At 41.9% G+C, this 25,919-nt stretch overlaps 1 protein-coding gene across 1 annotated transcript in view; it reads right to left on the bottom strand.

The window, feature by feature from the left end:
• Positions 1 to 5,807: 5,807 nt before the first annotated feature.
• Positions 5,808 to 25,919, bottom strand: part of ctnnbl1 (catenin, beta like 1) — a 67,570-nt gene continuing 47,458 nt past the window's right edge. Inside the window, exons 14-16 of the mRNA XM_080470127.1 lie at positions 17,147 to 17,284; positions 15,967 to 16,039; positions 5,808 to 6,293 (exon numbers count right to left, since the gene is read on the bottom strand). Of these exons, the coding sequence (XP_080326253.1) occupies positions 6,205 to 6,293; positions 15,967 to 16,039; positions 17,147 to 17,284 (300 nt within the window). The 3' untranslated portion in view covers positions 5,808 to 6,204. The remainder of the gene's footprint in view (positions 6,294 to 15,966; positions 16,040 to 17,146; positions 17,285 to 25,919) is intronic.

Here is a 25,919-nt window from a genome sequence, read left to right as displayed (position 1 = left end):
CAATTGTTTCAGTAGATTGTAGTATTTTTGTCCTTGCAAAAATATTAACATTAGTTTTAGAATTTGACATCATGTTTGCTTCTACCAATTAAAATTCATTAAAATTTTAGAAAATGATCACAGTTCTTCTGATGATGATCTTGATGAAAATGATCCAGACAGTTAGACTGTGTGTGTGTGTGTGTGTGTGTGTGTGTGTGTGTGTGTGTGTGTGTGTGTGTGTGTGTGTGTGTGTGTGTGTGTGTGTGTGTTCTCACAGAAGCCTCCATGGTAATGAGCGTCTGCAGTGTGGTTACGCTGCCATGCAGGTGACTCCTGTTCCTGCTGGATGACCTCCACTGAGCCAAAGGACTGCCGTCCGGTGTGTCTCAATCTGACACAGATGCTCTATACAATCCAGCCTTTCATTCACATCATTCTACTGCAAGACTCTCCTGATTCAGTGGACATTTGCCTGCTGTGTCGCTGTCCGAGGTGCTGAAATACAGCCTCAGTGGACGTTGGCCTGCTGTGTCGTTGTCCGAGGAACTGAAATACACCTTCAGTGGACATTTGCCTGCTGTGTCGCTGTCCAAGGTCCTGAAATACAGCTTCAGTGGACGTTTCCCTGCTGTGTCGCTGTCCGAGGTTCTGAAATGCAGCCTCAGTGTTCACTGAACTACAGTAAATAAAAAAAATAAAAAAAAGAACATTTACAGCCACACTGTGATACGGGTTGTTGGAGTTTATGGACTGCATGTGCACTTTGTCAACAAGAAGATATTTAGCCGAGGGGTGTATCGACCACCTCGTTAGGCGTCTCCGTTATTATGATGAATGGTAGCCCAGCAGTAAACACAGGCAACGTTTTCTCTTTCATAATTAAGTGATGCATGTTTATTAGTTTGGATTTTGGCTCAGACGGGTTGTGTTGTCTAAATCAGTCATTTTCAGGGGGATGCCTTTTCCCAGAATGATACATTTTTTTTCATTTATTTAAAAAATGAAAAGAGAAATAGATAGAGATCGATCCAGCTATGTATTCCATAAAACACATTTCTATTACTGAATTTAGCGTAAGTGTAGCAGAATTCAAACAATAAAGTGTAAGAGTTATATTCATTCAACCAAACATTACTATTTGGCATGAGACAAAGGCTTTTTTTCTTCTATGATTTGAAAACCCTGAATTAAACATTTACAGGGTCAATTAATGTGTTTGTCAAAGTACAAAAGAAAGATAGAGCTTCAATATGACTGTTGTGTAATTAAAATGGTTGAGGTTGAAATTTTTGTCATTATAGTAACAATAGGACACTTACTGTCTCTTAAATTACAATACAAGCCATTCAAGCCCGACAGCAGCACCATGTGGCTCTTCTTCCAGTTTTAAGTAGTTTCATTTCAGTACAATAGGAATAATTATGTCCTGCCAATCTGGTTTACCAGGTCTCTTCAAAAATAATTCTTTAGAAAACATAAATGAGGAGGATATTTCTGAATATCATTAAATGCTTCCTTAATTTCTTTCTTTCTGTAGACCTCTTAACACAGACATTAGCCACTCCACGGATTCTCCTGATGGTGAATCTTTCATCAGAAGTCTTCTGGAATATTCCTCAGCTGATCCTTTGCCATTTCTGGACAGAAAGAAATCTGAAAGAGGATTTGGATTTTTTTTTTGTTTTAGTTAATGTTTAACTCTAAACTGTGAAATAATAATCACATAACTTTTGGTTAAATAAATAAATAAATAAATAAATAAATAATTTTGTACCTTGTTTACCTTTGTGTTTTCTCTACACCTCACCTTGAAACTACTATAATATGAGACCAAAGATAAAAGCTGACTCTTCTTTGACATATAGATGTAATATCCTCAGTCATTGTAGTGTAGTTTATCTTTGATTTTTAGGATGTGTAAAAATATCCATTGGAGCTTGTTTCAAACATTATGGGAGAACCAGACACGCCAAAATGATATTTTTTGTGCTTTATGGCTCATTTCTGCAGCACACTAAGCAGTGTTTGTGACTCCGGGGGAATAAGAACAATACTTTTGATATTTTCCTACAAACACTGGCTGTGATAGCCTTTATGGTGATTGCCAGCTAACGGTCAGTTCAGCCCCGGAGTGTCATTATACCACACGTAGCGGGACATTCGGGATATTTTACTATATAAAACAATGTGGCACCAAACCACAAGAGCAACTAACAGCTTTGTATTAAGCAAAAATGATGGCGGTGTGTTTGAGCATTTATCAGGTTAATAAACCAGTGTTTTCCTTCTTGATTTCTCTCTCTCTCTTGCAACATAACCATTAACATCATTTGACAAAATTCCTCTATTCAAACTTTGCTAATAATCATATTACCTCAGACCCACATACAAGCTGGGCTGAAAACATTCAGCAATCTGGATAATTGTTAATGCTAATTTCAGACTAACACAGGAGGGATTTTTCAACTGTGTGTGTCGTTTCATTACAAAAGCGTGTCTGGATAAATGTGTTCACACTCGGCTTGTTGTAGATCACTTGTGTCAAACATTTGGCCAACAGGACAGAATTGGCCCAAGATGAAATTGACGAGCTTTGACAAATTGACACTAACTGCAATACACATATTAGTCCACCAGGGGCGCCCTTTAGTTTGTATTATGTGGTGAGTCAGTTCAGATAATCAGGAAGTTATGCTGATCATAATATGAACTCTCCTGCTTTATGTTTGAGTTCCAAATGTTTTATGCATTTGAAGATGTAAATAGTGTAATAAAAATGTGTCACTGGTTAACTGAAGCAGAATATTGATGAAATTGCAGTTTTTATTCAAATTTCAGGTTTGTCATGTGTTGTAAAAGGATAGTTTATCAAATGTGAGCGTCTATAGATGAAGGATTTTGAAGGTTAAGAAGAACTGAAAGTGTGTTTCTTGTACGTTTATCAAATCCCGGCAGCAAAATATCCCATTGGATGCTGTTTTAAACAAAAGTGTGCCCCTCACACACTGAAAAGCATCGGCGCTTTGCTGAGACCATTAACGAACCAGTTTGCGTCAGCTGTCAAACGCACCACTCTTCAGCTTGTGGTTCAGGCTCTTTATGCATCACAGCTTCAAGTTGCCTGTTGCGCACACTTTATGAATCCCAGCGCTCTCGTCTCAATAGCAGAATACCTTCTCCTCTCGGTCCCTACTATAAAAGCTAGGAGCCCAAAAGCACAGCGGTGCGCAGTGTTTGCACTCAGTCATTCGGAAAATACAATTATTCTCCCTCCCCTCGGCTGTGAAATTGCTGTACGACCGCTGTTAAACACGCTGCAGTCATAATCACTGATAAGAGATGCATGGGGCCCGGCCTCCTCTGCCAATACGGTATGCAAGCGGCACCCCGCCGTTCAGCCCTTCTCGTTACTGAGTGATATTAAGGTTGGTAAAGACACTTAGGGATCGCAGCAGATGTGGCAGCTGTCGGCAAGTAACCCCCCCCCCCCAACCTACCCTCCCTACCCCCCCCCCCCCCCGCCCACCCCCATTCACTCCCTGCAACCACGACTCCTGGTCAGAGGAAGTGGAGCGCCTCATAAGTGATTAATAACACAAACATGCACTGCAGGGGTACAGCTGAGACAAAGACAAAGAAAGAAAAATCACCATGCACAAATAGATGGACAATAACAACAATGGCGGTCTCCAGAGTATCATGACTCTCAGTCCTTATTCTCCCGGGACTTGGTAGTTTTATAGTTGAGAGTCATCCGGAATAACAATCCAACTTGACGATCTTCTGTCCACATGAATGTCCGTGTACTCGTCATTGTTAATGTTCATCGTGTTTTGTTCTCTGAACGCACGTGTGTGGTTTAATTACAAAAACAAACAGCAGCACCCACTAGTGGCCCAACATGAAAACTACATTGCATTCAGTGTTTCTGCTGTTTCAATCCAAATGGACATAGTTCTTAAAACCCTGCCATGTACACATGAAACATTTATAAAATGGAAATACAAAAACGATGCGTTTTCACTTGAAATGCCTTTGTGTGAACAAGGTGTTGAAATACTGAAGCTAATCGTTGTAAAACTTTGAACTTCGAGCTGCTTCAAGAAAAAACTAAAAATCTAACAAAATAACCAAAAAACTCAACTCAACTAAGCAGAAATCTACATATTCATTGTGATTACAGTCTTTAGATACATAGAACAACACCCAAGAACCATGAAAACACATCTCAAAAGGCTTTATATGATCTGGAGCCAGGTTGTGATGTATCATCAAGCTAATCAATGACATGTTGAGACAAATCCTTTTAACAAACCGCAGCGAGGCTGAGACGTGATTTTGTCAACAGGCTCTGGGCAAAAGCCTTCCATTGAGCTCTGGAGTCGTTCAAGGCTTTTTTGAGTTCGATTGCAGCAATAACCTGTCAGAGGAGGCGTTCAAGAGCTTCTGTAGCGCTGAAGGTTAAAAGAAATATTCTTGTAATGTTACTGCGGTGATAAAAACGTGATCCTGCAAGCCTAATGAGGAAATGATGAAAATGTGACATTTCCATGAACAGATTTGATGTATTTCAATGGCAACTTGTAAATTGATTTGAATATATGACAGCAAAGTGAATAAAGGCGTATGCTTCACAATATTGAGCTGAAATAATTACCTTTTTTTTTTTGTTTGTTTGTTTCAGACTGTCCCGTTATGAACTCGACACAGTGAGGACTGCGAAAACTCTCATCCCTGGTTTAAGCTTGAGTTGCTCCTCAATTTCCACGGAGATGGAGTCAAAGCCCTTTTGAAAAGTTCCTCCGTGAGAACCGTTTTAAAAAGTTGCATTTTCAGTGGCTCTGACCCTCCGAGCACGGTCGTCGTGTAACAGACGCCTAAAACGTGACAAACGTTTTCAGTTTTCACTTGAAAACATGAAAGAAGAGCCTTAGTGATCCGGAACGTTCTGCGTGTAGTTTTCACATCAGATCAGAACTGATACTAGATTAGTCTCAAGACAGGAAAACGTCCTTTATGATACAACTAAATAAAACAGAGTATCATCAGCTTACAGTAAACATAAAAAGGAAGGATATATACTGAAAATAGAAGTGACCCGAAGATGGAACCTTGCGGGACGCCAGTACTTGTTTTGGAGGACCAATAGGTTCAGTTTTGAAATTGATGAAGTCTTTAAAAACCTGAAAATGCTCAATACAAATCTTTTTTTTCAGCTCGACCATATTTTTTTTATTCCAATTTACTATGAGGTCTCATCAGTCTCAATACTTTGTGTTGTTCCGGCAAATGTTTGGCTGCTTTGGCGCGAACGCAAGATCAGTTTTGGAGCAAAACTCGGCCTCTTCAGCCCTGCATCAGATGGAGTGCTGCTGTAGTGGCTTCCTCGTTGTGACTAAACAAATGATCCAGGATATTTCCAGCACTGCTGTTATCTACAGTTTGACATAAAGATTCATATTCGGGCTAAATATAGTGCATCACTGCAGTTTAAGTGGGTCATACCTTCTCTTATTTCCTCTCCTAAAAAAAGATGCTAAATGAAGTTTTTCATTGCTCTGGCAGAGATTCAGTGTAGTATTGGGCGGAAATACCACAGTGGGTTTGTTTGTGTCTCCGGCCGAACCGTGACACACCTCCACACCGATGTGCTCGCCGAGCGTCCCCACAAAGGGAAACAGCAGTAGGTGGAGCGCTCCGGGAGGCTGCCGAGATCCGGACGTGGGCGGCCTCAGAATAAATACAGAAGAAGCAGCGCCACGTAGTACATCCCTCTGTACTCCTGCACAATGTCAATATTCAGACTCACATCCACAGACAAAACAAACGCGATCAGAGATTTTCTTACCAAAGTTTTAATTAGAAAATATCTTACACATAAATCCTAAACAGGTGAAAAACAGAGGGCGTCTGATAATCCATAATAATCCTGCAGACTACAGTGTTGACTCGGCCGAGCTCCTCCACACACAGACTGTGTCATTAGATGTGTAACAATTAATTAATTAAAGCTTCAGACTATCAATTAGCCACTGGGATGAAATTGCGTTTTGTTCTTCCACCACGCTGCAGTGTCGAAGTCTCACAAAGTGTTTGCTTGAAAAAGAAAAAAGAAAAGAGAGAAGAAGAAGAAGTCATAAACAGCACATCCAGATGACACGCGAGTGCGTCGAGCCGCCAGTCCCGTCGTCTGTGTTTGAGGCGAAGAGGAAAAGTGAAGACTTAGAAGTTGTCCACGAGATCCATGACCCTCTTCCGCTCGGCCTCCTTGAACTCCTCGCTCTTCCCGTCCCCGATGCTCTCGGCGTACTCTGCGGAGAGACGGAGAGGAACCGAAGGATTAGCGGCTTTGACTTCTGAGGACGTCCGAAGACTTCAAAAACTAATGAGGGCCAACCCGCGCCGCTAGAAATGATTCATTTCAGGTTCAGAAATTTAGTTCGTACTTCTGCTCAAGAGTCCAGAGGGAGAAGACGTCTGAGACGCTTTCAGGATTTAAAATGCAAAAGAAAATCTGCTTCATTAAGCTTGAGTTGCTGAGCATGCCTCCATCGTACTTTACGTTACTTCATCAAGAAAGGATTGGTAGTTCTTTGGTCTTTTGCCTCTTTAGAGGCGAAAGTGCCACATTCATGCTCTTTCCTTCAACAAACATCACGACAGTCAAGATAGAGCTACAGAAGAGCAGGCGACATGAAAACACGAGCAGACAAGAGAAACATTGATACCAAATGTGTTGTTGGGAAAAAAGCATCAGTTTGATCTAATAAGACCTGTTGAGTCTGTTTATCTCTCGAGTCATCTTCACTGCAGCACAACATGTCTGAAGCACAAAAACCCACTCACAAGTCCCATCATCCATCCCTCCATCCCATCATCCATCCCTCCATCCCTCCACGATCTTTCATTTGTGGAGCAGTTTTCTTTCTTTCTTTAAATACAATTTACTAAAACGTTGCACAAATTTACAAAAATTGCAAGGCAGGGAGAAAAAATTATTACTTTTTAATTCGTTTTACATAAAATATGTTGAATTCGGAGGAGTAAATTGGTGCCTATGTGTTAGGCACCACAACAGTAAATTTGTTGTGGCTCCTCGGCTCCTCTGCAGCGGCTCCGTGAAACTTTCACAATATGGAATGGAAATAAACATTTTGTTGTCATTTTGGGGTTTATCTGCATTCCACACTGATTTTCAAAAATGGTCTAATCTCCAGGATAAAAACAGATAAAAGAGGTAAAACATCTAGAAGAAACCGAATATATATATCCAAATAGCTAAAAGTACAAAAAACAATAATACAGGAAAAATGGTCAAAGTCAATTGAAAGTTCTTTGCTTTTTCTTAAAACAACAAAAAAAAGCGAAGAAAAATAGAGAGAAAAGAACATGAAACATGAAATGAAAGCAAATGAGGAAAAGAAAAACAGGAAAAGGGAAAGAAGGGAAAAAGAAGAAAGGAAGGAAAAAGAGGTAAAAAAAAAAGGAGGAAAGGGATAAAAATTGGAAAGTATAGCTAAAACTGCTCTAACCAAAGTACAATGCCTATAAAAAGGTAAATAGCCAGAAAAAAGAGGCTAAAATAAAAAAATGGCTAAAGGGGGAAATCCTTATCTTAAAAAATGAACACACAAAAGCTAAAAGTGTAACAAAATCTAAATTATACCTGTGACACATCATGAATGCAACCTTTTTTTAAGGTGGTTTTCTTCCTGTCACATCATGAGCGTGTTTTACGTCTCTAGAAAAAATCTTTATTTGATGGAAACTGGTGAAAGGAGCTGGACTGGTGATTCAGGTTGCAGAACCCCTGAGGCCCAAACATTCAAATTGAGAAAGAGAAAGCAGAATTAGAATGAACATCTCACTGTTTCTCTGCTGTATAAAGAGAAAACACATTTTTCACTTGGTGGAACAACAAGCAGAATCTTTCTCTTGAAATTCACTGCGAGGCAACATTTGTCCCAATCTGGACAGACCGTGATACAAAGTGTGTTGTTGGGTTCTGTTTGGAGGAGATTCGGCTCTTTGGCAGTCATGTCGTCTATTTTGGACCCAAAAGTCATCACTCAGATTCTTCTGGTTCATTATAAATGGGCTTCGTTTTAAAGCCAATTAAATAAAACCTAAAGTAGAGAACTGACACATTTGCAGCTATTTTTGGAACCGGCACAATGTTCAATATCATAGCAAGGGATTCTATCCAACTTCTAATTATTGTCAATTCTAGTAGCTTCAAACCAACATAGTGGATAAAAAGCATTTGAAGTTATGGTGCAGTTGTTGGAGAATTGTAAGGTTTTCTAATCCACGTGACAAAGAAGCTTCAGTTGATGGTGAAAAATCTGTTCTGCAGAAATACTGAAAAATAAAACAAGATAAATCCACAGTCAAGGGAACTTCAGTTCAATGTGAAACCTTCCCAAGAAATCTCACTGAACGTAAAATGAACATTCACCAAGTCTTCAAACATCAGGAATCAGATTTCCTTCCTCTCAACTGGAAACAGCCAGTCCAATATTACAGAACAAAACTTTATTTAGAGGATCTTCCCTCTGAAAACATGTCTTCACCTGAGCCACAAGACGGCAACCCACACTCCATGCTTTATTGTGTTCTCTGTGTGTTTCCTGAGGCGCTTTCTGTTTTGCCTCACGCCGGGCCTTGGAGACGCCGGGCTGTCGATTTGTGAATCTAATGAGCAGAAAGAGAAAGTTGCAGCTGCCGCAGACCCGGTGGAGTCTGAGCATCCGCTCCGTCTCTCAGCCGGCCTCTGAGGCTGGGATTACACGTTAGAACCTCGGAATGAACGGTAGAAATACGCCGCAGAATGAAGGGAACAATGAGGAGTTTCCTGACAAGAGCCCTCTGGGTTCAGGTTAGTTTGTTTTGTTTAAAGGAGCGCGATGGAGTTATGTTATTAGATTGTACATAATGGACAGTGATGAATGCACTGGAACTGAGTCGGTCCACGGAGATATCTTGAGGAAACATCTCTGTTATTTCAAGTATTCCAGCAACACAGCAAACTCTTCCATCAGGCCGAGCTCGCGGGTTATCACCGCCAGTTCTGGGCAGAGCTGCGCTAATAATTAAATTTTTAATCAAGATCACGATTTGGGCTGTTAAGATTGAATTAAATTTTGGCTGACGAGATGAAATTAATGAATCTGAGTCTGGATGGCACAATTAAATTTGCGGCTTTGCTGCGTATTGAACCAAACACTTTCTTATCTTGACAGTCAGTCAACAGAACGGCGATAACGGTGACGACAAATCACATTTCAACCGGGGAAACGTCACAATTCGCCGATGTACAACAAACACACAAAGCTGTTTTCTACCGAGTTACTTTTCAAAATAGCGACGGGCTTCAGCAGGTGTTTAGTACGAGTGTATCTCAGTAAAAATAATATAGTATTTTCAGTCCTTGATACATTATTTTTTGGTGAAGGTTCAATAAATGGAATGTTTAATGTGTATTTTGGGTCAAGGAAACACTCAGAGGTGAATAAGAATCATATCTAAAGTTTCATACTGAAGATGAAGGATTTTTACTAAATTGTAGTAAAAACAATAGAACAGAAACAATTATTTGGAAAGTCTGTAACAAACCAATAATGTAATATGAATATCTGAGCCGATGCGCCTCTCGTTCTCAAATTAAAAAATACTTTTTTTTATTTTATGACATATTTGGACTTTATTACATTCAGAATGGCCACAATTATTACATTACTGGTTGTTGTAAGGCAGAATAAAATAGTTCATTATGAAATAATTGCGATTCATAATTGTGAGTTTTGAGCACAAACATGTAGTAATAGTTTCAGCCACTGACTTTGTCCATCTCGAGTGTTTGTATAGAAACTACTTCATCATCTGGATGTTGTTGACGTTGTTGCTGGATTCCCACAAGCAGCTTAGAAACTATAGTTTTGACTGACGATTACCAATAAAGAAACACAGCTGAAAGTAGAAAAAATGGGTTTTCATAAGTCTTGATGGTACTCTGCTGAAAAAAGGAATCCCAAAACAAACATTTCTACCAAGCTCCGAAATGAAAAGCAGAAATCCAGAGAAAACTAAACCCAGAAGGTCTGAAAGCAAATTCCAATCAGAGTTAATTCACCGTCATGTTGGCTTCAGTCAGCCAGTCAGAAAGTCTCACTCATGCATTAGAAACAAGAACGATGTGCCGACACCACGGAACTGAGCGACTTTTACAAATGTAGAAATGTGACCCCATGACAACATCTGCTATTCTTTGGTGAATTCCTACAGAACGACTTCCAGAGCCGGGAAACGGTGAAGCAGTAATTGGGTGTGGGTGTGTGTGTGTGTGTGTGTGTGTGTGTGTGTGTATGTGTGTGTGTGTGTGTGTGTGTGTGTGTGTGTGTCCGTGCGTGTGCGTGTGCGCGTGTGCGTGCATTACAAAAACAACCAACAGCACCAGCTCATGACCTGGCATGCTGAATATATCATTTACATTATTTTCAATGTTGTGTGAACATAGAACTTTTTTGAAACAAAAACGCTAAAACGCATTTTCACTTGAAACGTTGCCGTATAAATGGAGCCTGAGTGCAGTGACTGGAAGAGAGAACAAATGTGATCCACGGGGGAAGCACTGTGCAGCTTCTTGGTATGCACTAGTTCCTAAACCACAGCGCATTAACAGTTAAAAATACAGCTGCAATACATCACATCACAGCCAACCACCTGTAAATCAATGCAATATGTGTTGTTTTGTTGAGCCTCTGTGCCTGAACTCGTATTAATTTTCACGTGGACATGCAGAGAGGTTCTCACACGATCGGCTGAGCTGAGAAAACACGATGGAGCAGAGCGTAGAAAGGAGCTGGGTTTTTTTTTTTTTTTTTCGCTGAAACAATAATGTAATTCAAAGCACAACGGAGAAGAAGGCAGTAGTTCTGTGGCTAAGTAGTTAAGTCAGGGACATCAGGAGCTGCGAGGGGAGTATGTGAGCTCTTTGTTGAGACAGAGGTTTCTGGTTCAGGTGGGATCAGAAGAGGAACAACAGGGGATCAGAGGTCACCCGGTGACAATGTATATTCTGAAGAAAGAGTGAGGCTGGTACGAAGGTGTTTGGACCTTAAAGGACCACACGATTGATCTGGAGCTGCTGAGACCGTTCTGTTTTCTCTCCCCCAGGTTGACTGAGGAAAGCAGGTGAACAGAACATGGAGAGTGATTCAACAAAAACATGAAAATCTCCATCTGCTGGTCCTGCCGGCCCGTCACTGTGACCATGTGACTGTGTGTGTGTGTGTGCGTGTTTCAGTGTCTATAAATGGCGTCGCAGTCCCCCCACACAGACAGAAAGGTCAGAGATTGTGTGACTCTTCAACTCACTGCAGAACCTTTTTCTTTGGCATGCTGGTACGCTCTCCTGCTGTCACCACGGCAACACGGCGGAGGACAATACAGTGCTGAGCATCGGCATTACTCAGGTCAGTGACTGGGACCGAACTGCCAGGAATACACGGGGAATCATTTCCACAAGCAGCCTCCGCAGTCGGAGGGCGTGCTGGAGGACTTTCCAGCTGCAGCGCCACCAACTCGTTTCTAACATTGTTATCTGTGTTTGACGCCGCTGTGGTCCGGCTGCACAAAGTGATCCTTTAGCGTCTTCACCCAACCATCATCACGCTTTCAAATGTGGCCTGATTCAGGAAACTTTGATCACATGCAACAGTATCGCTAAGATGCAATCATCAAAAGGATTCCAAGACTGTAAGTGTCACGAAAGAAATGGACACAGACATGTGACAAATTAATAATGGAAATAAAAAAGCATGGCATGGCAAACAGCAGAGGGCACAATCTCATTTTGCCTATTGTTTTTGAGCATAGACGCGTCCCTTCCTCGATAAATGTCCCACGTCGCTACATTTTCACCAAGACGGGCGACCCCTCCAAGCTTGGAAGCAAGGTTATTAACCTCTGATTGTCTGTTAAGGAGATCTTCTTCATAGTGTGTTAAATGTGAGATTCGTTTTAAAATTCTATTTGTTTGATTTATTTTAACGATATTTCAATTTATTCTTTTACAAAGAAAACTAAATACGCCTCAGCTGGTGCCAGTACCTACCTCAGGAATAAAAAGAAGCTTCCTTTGATACAGTGTCGAAAAGAAGACGAGAAAATATAGGATTACATTTAGCAGATATAACAAAATGGTTTCAGTTGCAATTTGTCTGGAAAATTATTTAGTCAAAAAAATTGTCTCGTGATCATAGTATCATGAATTGCAGGTCGGTGATTTGTTACATCCCTACTAATCCACCACGAGGTGCATCTAATAATGTGAAAATGTCACTTTTAATGACCTCTGAAGCTCCGTTACTTGTCAACACTGAACTTTGTCCTAACACCCTCTGACAATCTAAACTTTTCAGGGATTGGAAACCTCCCAGCAGGTTCTCACAGCATTAGTGAACTCCATGTTCTTCCTCGCTGCCTGCTCGGCCTCTGGTGAACTAACACCATTAAGGTCAAGGCTGAAGAGGGGCACGGCGTGCAGAGAGGACTCCACATGGTGGCCTAATGAAAAGGGTGAAGACACACGTGTCTGTGGACTATTTCACATGCATGTAATGCGGACGCTTTACGGAGTGCGTATGATGACGAATAAATAAATCACGCCAAGATCGTGCGAGGGCAACAAACATCTGCATTGGTATGTAAAAGACACACAAAGGCAACAATGAATACAACATGAAAACTGCATCGCGACACAGGCGGCACACACACCTGCATGGATTATCTCTCAATGGAATGTTAATATGGAGGAAATATGCCGAAGAAAGCTGGTGTGTGTGTGTGTGTGTGTGTGTGTGTGTGTGTGTGTGTGTGTGTGTGTGTGTGTGTGTGTGTGTGTGTGTGTGTGTGTGCGCGCACACACACATCAATATGTTGACATGCTAATAGCAAACACAACAACAAAAAGTAAGCAGAAACTGACTGCGGACGAGTAAATATGCAGATGAGAAACAGAAGCCTCGCACTGCTACAGTTAGGTAACAGATTCCTGCACACACACACACACACACACACACACACACACACACACACACACACACACACACACACACACACACACACACACACACACACACACACACACACACACACACACACACACACACACACACACACACACACACACACACACACACACACACACACACACACACACACACACACACACACACAGATAAACACACACTCGGGGAGGACTGGAGCGTTGCCACGCTGGCTGGCACCGCCATGTGTGACGGATGGCTCTATCTGCACCGTTACATGCCACACGGCGCCAGCAGCTGTGTGAGCGGAGCCACGTCCTCCAGCTTCATCCCACAATGATACGGGGAAGAATGGATGTCGCACCGGGAGGAAAATAACACACCTGCCCACCCTTTGACAAAGCAAACTTGGAAACAAATACGGCAGGACAGGAAATGTTTGGGTATCGGGTGGCGGGGGATAAGGAAGAAAGTAGAAAGGCAACCCCTTTTTTTCCTCCTCCGCGGTGACAAAATGATTAAATAATGGGGGATTGTTTTATGACTGAATGCATTCAGTGTATTGTTTTACTATCAGCTGATGCAAACACACTTAATAAATTCACATTTACATGTTTATTTACTGCTGCTATCATAATTTTTCCATCACCCTGTCAAAATGTATTAGGAAGTAGAACACAGTTCTATTGTATCCACAGCACTGGCTTCCCATTCCAACACTGATTACGCCAACGTTTATACCCTGAAATTCTGCTTCTCGGAAACGTGCTTTTGCCAAAATGTGTCAATAAAAATGCTTCCCTCAAAGTAATATGAGTCACCGTAAGGTGCAGGATCAGCAGCATTATGTGTCATTTCAGCAGAGTACACAGAGTTTTTCTGCTTTCAGCCTCTCTGAGAACAGTGGATTGCGTTCATTTATTGATAAGTCCCATTTTGAACAAGTTAGAATGAATAACTTTATTTTATTCCTGGTAGAACATGAACATACCAGATGTTGGAACTGAAGTATTGAATCATTTCATGCACAAATATCGGCACGTTTGGATTTTGAAGGCATCGAGACATCTTAAAAAAGTAGGAAGTGACAGCACCATGGTTATCGTTGTTTAGAACGTTGCAGGAACCAGGAACTCCGCATTTTGGGAAGGTAACGTGTCTGAATATTGTCTCTGTCAAGAATCTAGCTGCTCTACATGTAATGAAATGTTTGGTTTGGTTGAACGATGTGGACTGCAGGCGCCTCAAATCTATATTCCACTGTGCCACCATGCTGGATGCAGGATGAGGTTTAGTTCAGTCTTGTTGAAAGATCAAGTTCTTCCACTGATGGGACAGTAGACGTGGGAGGAAATGTTGCTCTAAAACCTCTCAAAGAAGCGTTGACGGTGCTTTTTCTAGCTGTGTAAGCTGCCTCATCCACACTCATCATAACAACCTCGTACCATCAGAGCTGCAGGCATTTCACCCCTATGGAGGGTCTAGCATCGTTTCCAACAAGAATTTTACATTTTGGTTTATCCGACTACTGAACCTTTTCATCATCTTATCCTGATTGAGCTTTGAGAGTACACAAGAGCGCTTTTCAATCGTTTCTTCTTTAGATGCTTTAACTTTAACCAGGAAGTGTTCCTGAGCCCATGCAGTGATTTCCTTCAGAGCAGTGATTTCCAACCAGGAGGTTGATTTTCAAGGGTATTCATTTTATTATGTCCTAAAAATAGGTGAGCCACCATTCAATTCGTTTATGTCGTGTTACTCCTATGTTTAAGTGTTAATGTCAGATGAATGGGTAAAAAAAAATTAAAAATAAGAGTGCACCGAGAGAGTTCAGATTCGGATTAGTTTTGTCGCTATACAAAGTATAATGAAACTGCCCAGGACCTCTCTTTAAATGAAGATATATACTACAAATAGAAATAGAAAAATATGTAGTCATAAAAAAGGTAGAAGCATAAAAAGTATAAATAGGAAGTACATTGTGTGGCAGGTCGCTGTGCAAAGTTGCAGGTGAGGTAGATGTGTGCTGTTTGTGTGTGTCAGTCCTTCAGTTTGTATGATTCCACACACAGTCTGGAGTGTGTATCCTGTGTGTGTTGTGTGTCTGAGTAGAGGGGTGGGGAGTGATGGAGGCCACAGCTCTAGGGTAGAAGCTGTCTTTCAGACGGTTTGCGCTCGACTTGATTGTTCTGAACCGCTTTCCAGATGGAGGCGGTTCAAAGAGCGAGTTCCCCGGGTGTTTGTGTGTCAATAGTCACATAGAATAAGAATTTATAGAAGCAACAGACAAAATTAGAGCTGAATTCATCTTTGTGGTCAAAATTTTTTTTTTAAATAAAATAAAACTGGTGAATGACAGTTTCAAACTGTTTCAAGCTGAAGCGACACCAGTCCACCAAACACCAAGAGACGGTGTGTAAAACCAGAGGCAGTGCCTCTCGGAAATGCTCCTTTCATTAGCAGATATCTAACTGATCTGTTTTCAATTAACCTAATGGGCTGTGAAATGCTCCTCTGGTTGTTTTTCATTTGATGTTTGTTTCCCCTGTTTAAACACGCACATATATTCCATTATTTGGCAAAATTGTGCTCCGGTTTTATGGAATAGGTTTTATGGAAAGGTCAATGAATTGTCGTTGTGTTGGGGTTGTAACTTTAACGACAGTGTTGCTGCTATGTTGGTGCATGTACGATCACTTCTCGAATTGTATCTGAAAGCGGGCCTGTAATTGGAAGATATGGACGAGATCTGCATTTTCACATGCTTGATTTGTATATTTTGTTATATATAAGTAGGAAACTGTTGATTTCTTTGGTTCACATTGAGAATAAAACCTGAGTTTTTCAACATGAATTCCCTGAAAGACACAATTTGTTAAGAAAGTTGGATTTTTATGTGACAAACACCAATGTGAGGAAAAACAAAGGAACTCACCTCTCATGATGTGACGTACCACCTTGACAGAGCCTCCTCTCAGGTTGAGGATCTGATGAACCCTCTGCTGCAGCTGAATGCAGAAGATGAAATCAGATCAGAAATTAGATATCTACCGAGTGAGGACATTTAAAATTCTCTTTGATTACATCCTGGTCGCTTGTTAAGCATTAATCAAAGATACTATTGTTTAATTACATCCACGCTCGGGTCAAAGTAGTACAAACCACAGTTTTCCATAACTCTCTGCATTCATGGGTTGTTGCAACATTTCTCTGCTTCTCCCTTTCTTTACGTGTGTTTCATCAAACAGCTCTTCTGAATGCCAGCATCAGCATTTAGATCAGAGCTCGCTCTACAGGGAGATTCTTTGGCGGCGAAATGGAAGAAGAAGAAAAAAACAATGTGTTTTTTTCCCACGAATACCGTCTGAAAATGTTTGCTTTAATCACGTAAAAAGACTGATGTTCGTAAAACCGACAACATCTTAACAGTTTTATATAATATAAATCCTTTAAATTTCGTCAAAATGTGGAGATGATGGCAGCCAAACCATCCACTGCAGTGATCAGTTCAAGTGAAAGACTGAAGACAGACAAGCAGCCACAGGTGGGACCGGCTCTTATTGGACGTTTTATTGACGTATATATTTTCATTTTAGAAATCCTTCACTTTGATTTACTGTCTGCAACATTATTGAAATTCAGCCAGATGGTCCTTCTTGTATTAAAATCTGACTGCGGGTCTCCCTGAACGGTAAATAATATGCGGATGACATTGTTATTGTAGAGCACTGAGAGCAGACGTGGATGTGTTTTTGTTCAGGAGATTTAAACACAAACAGAAGTTAGGACTTAAAGAAAAATCCATCTACACTTGATTCCAACACCTTTGCAAGTTGGGCAGTAGAATGTGTACAATCACGACAGTGTGAAATACCTATATTTTACTTTACAAGGACACGTCTGCAGTGAGAGCTCGGTGTGCCTCTCCGGGCGGCCTCGACTGGTTTAAAGAAGCTACAGTAGAGTGATAGATGGGTGCAGGTGAGCGCTGGCTTCACAGCGGAGAAATGAGCAGTGAAATGAATGCAGCGTCAGTGAAAAGCACCTGACTGATCGCTCGTCAGATCAGACGTCTTCATGGTAAGGAATCGGCCTTCGGGCGTTTGTGTGTGTACCTGTGAGATCCCCGAGTTGCTGATCTCCACCATGATGTAGCAGATGAGCTGGAGGACGAAGAGGCCGGCGTCCAGGCGGCGCAGGTAAAACTCGTCCTCCATGCTGTCGTCCAGGATCTCCCCTCGTCGAACCATTTCCTGTATGGACATGCAGACACACGATGTTAACAAGAGCTTGTAAAAAGAAAAAGGGAAGAAAAAAAAAAAACACACCTGAAGCAGCCAGTAAATACCACTTTACTGTTCTTCTATTGTTCTGCTATTCAACAGAGAATCAGAGAGCAAGTTTAATTTAGGAGTTTGTTTTTCAGCCTTTTCCACAAATCCATTTTCTCTATTGACCAGACACAGAAATCAATTGATTTCACGGCTAAGCTGCAAAAATGGAAGGCGGTGGGGGCAGTGATGGGGGGGGGGGGTCTTTACGCTTCGAGCGTCTGCACACTCTCACACACACAAACACACACTTGCATAGTTATCCATCTTAACAACCCTGTCAGTATGCCAATAACACGGTGCTGCCAATAAGCACGGAGCCCACATTAATCATCATTAGAGATTAAGAAGCAGACCTGAAGGGGGAGAGGCGCAGTCTGGAGTGAAAGCCATTGGAGTGCTACAGACAGCCAGACAGTGGAGGGAAGGAGCACTGTCGCAAAATCCCCAGCCATGGAGATTGTTCTGAACTTTTGAACACAGCAGGATAAATATGCGTGTTTGCTTTAACTCACAGAGATATCATTAAATAAGACAGGAGCTCGGGGTTACAGCAGCACATAAGCCCAACAATCGCCCTTAAAGCAGATTTTCTATTAAACTTCAGCTGAAACTTCCAATTAAAAGCATCTAAAAAGCACAACAATAGGTATGCTTTTCATATTCTGAGGATCCCAACAATAATATCAACGGGGTGTAAAGTCCTCCAACAAGCCAGAGCAGGCCGGGAAGTAGCACTAAGTCCTTGTAATTTGACATCTGCATCATGTGTGTCAAACATGCAGGTCAACATGAGGCTCCAGTTGAGACTGTGGGATGCCTTGACAAACAATGTAGAAAGAAATTTAGATGACACATTTTCTTTTTCTTTTCATGGTGGATTTTGTAAAAAGTTCATCAAATGTGAACATTTACAACATATTAATTAACAGTAAAACTAAAGGAACATTTCAGAATTGTTGGAATTGTAGTTTATGATACTTAAATTCTGCTGGTCTGGCCCAATCGAGATCAAACATGGCTGAAGGTGGCACCTGAACTGAAAGGATTTACAGCAATGTGAAACTATAGCTTTATCCTTTAATAATTAAAGCATTATACTCTATACTATGCAGCATATCTGGATGGCCTGAAAATGCAAACGCTTTCGTATGTAAAGGATGAAGCAGCACTAATGAGCGGAGGGAAGTGTGCTACAGTCGCCACGTGACACAAATCCGCTTTTCCCACAGTTCCTAATGAAAACAAATAGAGTTAAGCACCTGGCCAAAGGGTAGCACACATGACATTTACATCGCAGTGATTTAATCTCTTTCAAAAGGCCTTGTCCTTAAAGATCAATCACACTGTAAAACCTGATTACAGCCGTGAAGTTCAACTCATTAATGCGCCTCGATCAAAGGGCAGATTCTGAACACTACAGTACAAAACTTTTGCAGAGGGAAAAAAAAAAAAAAAACTTCGAGAGACACGATCTCTTTTTGGAAATGCATTATTAACACTGGACGTCATCTTTCTTTAATGTCTTCGTCAGGATATTCAGATTCAGAGCAAAACCTCACTGTACAATGTTAAAGATGCAAAACAATGTGGATAATTAAAACAAGAACCTTTAAAAAAGCCATTAAATGTAGGCCGTGTGTGTCTTCCTGTGTCCTCTGGGTAAAACACTGACCTAGAATTCTGTTTTATTCCAAAGAGGAGAGCTCTCACATTGTAAAATAAGACACCGAGCCGGGCCTTGCTGCTGTCAACCGGCACTCACTGAAGATGCAGAAAAACTTTAAACAAAGCCATTTAAATGTAAACTGTGTATCCTCTCCTTCCTGCAGGAGTAAAAAAAAAAAAAAAAAGATTATCTCGGTTTCCAGGACAACTTGGCTCATTACTGAGAGGGAATACAGTAGCTGGTGGCAAAGTTACACAAATCTCTCAGCCCAACTTCAGCGAAGACACAGAAATGCAGCGTGTGACAAATACACGGGACACAATAACTACATGTGCCCCCGAGGAGGGGGAGAAGGGGGTGTGGTGGTGGGGGGGCAACATGTTCCCATTTTCACACAGGAAGCCACTCCATTTCACGTCGTCCTCATTAATGCTCGCTGCAAAGCGGAGCTGGAGGCGTTTTCTGAGCCGGCCACGGACGACTCAATTATCCGCCTGCCTCGGCTCGAGCCGATAGCCGAGGAGCTGCGACAGGACGGGAACTCCTCCAGAACATATGAAGCCGCGTGTGAATCTTCGGTAAGATTAGCACCAGTACCGAACACAGGCTCCACACCTCGTGTGTGCAAGTGCATGAATTAACTGGGAGATGAGGTGTGAGGGGCACCAAAAAGAAAACAAGAGAAATGAGTGTGGAGGCTATTTGTGGTGGTGTGCTCCCTCAGCACAGCACTTCGTCATTCACATGCATCAGCCACTGGGAATACTTTCCAAGAGGGAGCCATTCGGGCTGATTAGACACTGAAGTTACAGGGTACGGAATGATCTTAAAAATACACGCATATTTGCATTTAGATGAAAAATAACCAATATAACACACGGATGTGACGGTAAACTGTGTAAATGTAACATCCTTCTGGTAGACAGCTGTGGTATGAATCTCCAGTCATTTGGGACGTCCTGACTCATTTCTTCTATTTGCCAATGCCATTAATCTACTGATCTGATACTTACTTTCTTTTTGTATATTGACCTTTAAAATGGTTTTATGGTGTACGCACAAACATAAACCAAAAGAGGAGATAAAACAAAGATCAGATTTTATGATTTATGTTCATATTACATGGATACACATTTGTTGCACAGTTATATAGTTTTCTGCTGTTTGCATGGCTAACAATCGTAACCACTGATGTAAAGGCTTAAATTTACAAATGTTCAATCTATTCAAGTGAGAGGGGGATTATCATTTATAACGGTGAAAACCCAGATAAAAGTAACTTATTTCTTACTTTTTAACCGTCTCTAACTACTGATTAGCACTTAAACTAGCCAGAGAAAAGATAAGATGAAGACATTAAAGATCATTTGAAAATCAAATTTTATCATTTTGGATTCAAGGTTGCTCCAAACGCGACAACGGAGCTCTGAGCCACTGAAAATGCAACTTTTTGAAAAAGTCTCCCAATCTGCCATTTTTCAAAAACACAGAAGAAAATACAGCTTTTTCGAAAATGCAGCTCCTGTGCATGCATGTTCTGCACATGCGCAAGTAGATGGACAACAACAACAATGGCGGCCTCCAGAGCATCATGACTCGCGGTCCATATTCTCCTGGGTGACAAAAGGGTTTTATGAGCATGGGAAGCAGGTTAAGCCGCCTTCTGATTCTGATCAACAGCTGTATGAATAAGGGCATCGGGTAAACGCTGACTTGGCTAGATGAAACATTGTCAAAATGTCATTATAAGGTGCACAATGTCAATGGCAACATGGGAGCTACCAAAGAGCAACAATTGATGCATCGTTTCTTGTTATTTCAACATGGGTCACCATTCAATGTGAAAATTCTAAAACACTGATGAGTTACAGACGCAAATTTTTTGTTATTTAATTGGTAATTTTCCATGTTTGAATGGTTCAAGCATCCCTGCAATTATGTCTGAATCATGCAGTTTAAAGAACGACTGGCGGTTAAAAAGAAGCAAACACCAACATTTTCAAAATACCAAACTCAAAGTGGCAGAGTCAAACTTCCATCTGTCTGTAGGTACAACTGTCACACTGCGACATAACGCTTTAAGCTCATACGCAACGTCTAGGACATGTAAAAGGTTCGTATCGGCTATAACTCGTCCTGTCTTGCTTCTCTGGGAGCAACAAATGGCCTCGTCATTCAGAAACAGACAGAAAAACCTCCTCCAATAAGGTCTGAGACAAGTCAACTGCTGGACCCTCCAGGGAGCCTCCCTGTAATGGAATATAGAAAAGATGTTCAGCGTATGATGAACCAGGCCAGACCTTTGAATCAGTGCCGGGAGAGGACGATTCTGAACAATGACAAGCGCATTAAATATTCATTATTGTGAGCTGTGGAAGCGGACATTTGGGATATTAAAATCGGAGCAGACGCAGGCGGCGTGGCCGTATTCATTACAGCGGCCGAGTTTGGTCCATTTGTGAGTTTTGACATTGCGGCCAATATCTTTTTGTGTGTCGGCTCGGACCCTCTGGCAAACACTGGACAGAGGGAGCGGAGAAAGAATAACGTGTTGAAAGGAGGGATTGGACAAGTCAATTACTGCAACCTCGGGGGAACCTGGGAGCCTGGCTACAGTACAGACAAAGTAATAAGCAGTGATTTTCAGTCTCGGTCCCTTTACTGTAACCCAGCCGCATTGTGTACTTGTGTGTTTGTGTGACGGCGGGTGTATGATTGATGGAAGACCGCGAGTGTGCCGGAGAGTTGTTGTGCCCAATGGAGAAACTGTGTAGGTGTGCTTGTGCCTGTGTATGACAAATGTAGAGGAAACCTCTATAGCTTAAACAAGGGCCTTCATCCACTGTGTTCTTTCAGGTGTGTGTGTATCAGATTTTCTGTGTGTGCATTGTTGTTATTTCTGTGTTTTCTATTCCACTGGGATGCTTAGATGCAGAATTAAAGTGATTTCTTTGTCAGCACTTTGTGGAAACCCACTGTGACTGCGCAAGTGTGCGTGTGTGTGTGTGTGTGTGTGTGTGTGTGTGTGTGTGTGTGTGTGTGTGTAGGACATAAAGCTCTTTATTAGGCTTAAGCAAACACCAGAAAGAGAAGTTAGATGGCCTCATTAGAAGACACGGATACAGAGGTTGATAATAAGGAACACTCGGAGGGAAACGCTGCAACTTTGTGAGAGCACGGCACAACACAACACACTGATTTCCAGTTATGATGGAGTGAGGATGAGAGAGAGAGCGAGAGAGCGAGAGAGCGAGAGAGCGAGAGAGAGAGAGAGAACAGCCCCTGTGCTTTTGGGCACACATCAATTAGAGCTCGCTCATAAAGTGGGGCAAAGCAAAACAACAGCGTTACCAGCAGGGAGGAGGTACTCGCTATCGGGAACACTGCATTCAGCCTGTGCTCGGCTTTGTCAAAAAATGATCAAATCTGTCGTGGATGGAGGAAAACACGATGTCCGAGCGGAGCGCAATGCAGCTTCTTGTTCCTGCTCTATCACGGCCCCCTTCACTCTCTCTACAGTTGGACCATTTTCAACATACCATCACCAAGATGGGGTATAAATAACATAAGCTATCCTGCCTGGATGAGTCACTTGGTAAAGCTCCAAGCAGCACCAGGACGCTGCTCTTAATTGGAGGTGGGAAAGTTACCCAGATATACTTTCGGCGAATGAGACCTTTTTTTCCTCCATGTTTTGAAATCACGTTTTACATAAGATCAGAGGAGGTCCAATTTTGTAAATGTGTTATGAAGCGGGCAGTGGTGGAGTAGAGGTAAGAGGAATAAAGGTCAGGGTCTGAGTCTCACTGAGGGTTTTGTCAAAAAAGGGCATGTGGAGTAAAAAAAAAAAACTTGTACCATAATAAAACTTCCATTGCAGCCACGCCAGATGGGATGAACATAAAAAGCTTCACCCTGATGGTATATATGTTTATGGAGCACGGCCATCTACCATTTTGAATCTTGGCGCTCTTAAGAGTGCAAAGTCGTATGAGTGACCACCTGTCAGAAAGTTTAGGAAAATCCCAGAGGGTTTCTCACAAGAACCAACAAAGCCATCATGTTCCCCCGGGCAATATTAGTGATCCGTGTGACAGATTTGGCGCCAACAGTGTTTTTATTATACATCGCACCCAATGGAGAGTTGTCAGTAGCTGCGTTTGCATCGTCACGATTTTATAATTCTGATTGAATTCTTTCTGATTCTAGGATCAGATTGTCCCGTTTACATTAACACTGAATAAAGTCATCGGAATGTTGTGCTGGTTTCTACGCACCAAGATTCATTTCAGCGGACCAATCCCATAATGCATCAACCACCTTTAAGCGGAAGCCCACCAGTATCTAAAAAGGTATTAGCTAGAGTGATTACGCTTGTGCTGCTTCTCTCTTCATTTTTTTGGAAGTGCAACATCAAAGAAACAATCTCACGGTTCAAAATAGAATCAGGAAGAGACGAGCACGGGTTGCTTTTTTGCGTGATGTGTCACAGAGTACTCTGCTACCTTCCCTACCTCCCAAGAGGCTTGTGTATGTGGTTACATCATGACTTTAGGTGAACTGACGTCACAGACACGAACGCAAAGCTCTACGAAGATGGCACAAATATTATCAGACTGAAGTGTTTATATGGGGCAAATTTAATCAGGTCGACATTTAATCTGATTACTTTTGGCGAATGTAAGCAGATACAGCTATTCGTGCCCATGAATGCCGTCAGGCATGTAAGGCAGCAACAACGGGTCACCACATTGGGTCGAAGTCTGAACGGTTCCCCAGGTGTGTTTGAGGGTGTTGAGCTTCCCTTGCACAGTCCGGTTTAAGGTGTTCTTGGGTCGTCTTTGTTTGCATTTTCCTTCTGGTGTCCAGTGTTAGGCTGTGCTGGCGATGCTGCTCTGCTCTCAAGACATGTTCGATCCATCTCATCGCACGATGATGGTCTTCATGCTTTCTTGGTTACATCAGGGGAAAAGTTGTTGTTTGAACGTCGTCTCCAGATAGACAATGCGCAGGATCCTTCTGAGGATTTTTGTATCGACAGTGGACAACTTGTTCAGGTCACATTCGTCATCCTCCATTATTCCAAGTCATATAGTCGGGTGGATAGGACACAGCTCTGGTACTGTTTTAGTTTGATCTTGGTACTGTACTGAAATTACTTCCAAATGGTAGAATAATGGACATACTTAGACAAGAAATATTTTTAAACTTGCCATTCAGAGCACATTTTCACTTCAGTATGGGGCGGCATGGCTCGGTTGGTAGAGCAGTTGTCTCCCAATCGAAAGGTTGCGGGTTTGATACTCATCTCCACCTGTCCACATGCCTGAAGTGTCCTTGAGCAAGACACTGAACCCCAAAACTGCTCCCAGTGGATGGAGTGAGTGCGTTGCATGATAACTGCCTCCATTGGTGTAAGAAAGGGTGCATGTGATTGACAGTAAACTGCTTTGGGGATTGCACTGCAGTGGAAAAGCGCTATATAAGTGAAATCCATTTACTATCAGTGAAATCTCTGGAAACGTAAAAGCCAACCGGCCATACAAGTTAAAAAGTTCTGTAGCAGTAACATTTGTCTGTCTGTATGGTTTTTATGGTTCATTTTGGAGATGCATATTTATTTCACTGCAGTAAGATGAGGCTGCACTCAGTTTGTGAGAAGGTCAAAAGATCAAACATGCAAAAAGTTGAGTTGCTACTTCTGCACTTCATGAAATAGTTTGAATTTTACATTTGTTTTTTACTTTCCACTCAATGTGTAGCAGAAACCCTCAGATGGGAAAAGGCCATGAGGCTGTCCCGGATCCTTCTGGGGAGAGACGCGTGTCTCAGTTAAACGAGGGACAACTTGGGGTCGGCCAGTGTCGGCCATTATAAAGCCAGTGTGTTAGACTCTAGTCAACATCGGGCTGAATGAACTCGCAGGTGAATATAGCCACAAAATGTTCACTGGTGCTAACTTCTCTCCCAATTAGTCCACATGGAGTCAATCTTCAACAGTCCAGTACAGTGACGACATTACTGCGGTGGAAGAACCATGGACTTCTTGTATGTTTGATCATCTTTTATTTGGACTTTAAGCTATATTTCTTCCCTGACAAAGATGGAGTTTGGAGTTGAAGGCTTTTTGAATGGTCTGAACCCAACAATCGTCACGAAGCTCAAGACTGAAAACATAAACAAAGTGGGACCATGTGAGACCTTGAGTCAACGAATGTACTCAGTATTATCACAAACGTCTCCTTGGATCTTCCAACGTCTTTTATTCGGCTTTAAGCACAAAGCGCATCAATACCTGGTAACGCAATCCTGTCGTGCAAATGGGCCTGCGTCACAGTTCTCTCCCAAATGCACAAGCAATAACAGGCAAGTATACAAACGTTGCTCATGGGAGACAAAAAACAAAACAAAAAACACGTCTTCTGTCATTCTTGATTTGTTTGAACTGGTCATGAGAGTTAATGCGTCTTTAAGTAAAGCAAACCGTCCAGGAACGCATGAGCTGTTTGCGCTACAAGCCCATTTTTACCACAAACAAATCAATGAATTAAAAGAGTGATTCTAAATTAGGAGCAATGGGGGAGGATGACAAACACAGAGACATGACGATGGGGCGATAAACAAGCTGCCAGACTCTGCGTCCGTGAATCAGGAAACAAACATCACGAAACAGAGCGAACAGAACAGAGAGGGCGTTTATTCATGGAGGACATTTAAGAAAAACTAAATATATCACGTCCAGGTGCAAAACCAATTCCAACTTAACACCAACTTTCTCTGTAAAAACATACTGTCAGCAAAGCTAAAGTAGCTCGTTTCTGCTACAGCTCCATCGAGCAAAAACACACACACACACACACACACACACACACACACACACACACACAC

Source organism: Lipophrys pholis (genome assembly GCF_963383615.2).
Source record: "Lipophrys pholis genome assembly, chromosome: 8".
NCBI classification, from domain to species: domain Eukaryota; kingdom Metazoa; phylum Chordata; class Actinopteri; order Blenniiformes; family Blenniidae; genus Lipophrys; species Lipophrys pholis.
Note: the sequence above shows the minus strand (reverse complement) of the source record. Positions and strands in the feature narration are given on the sequence as shown.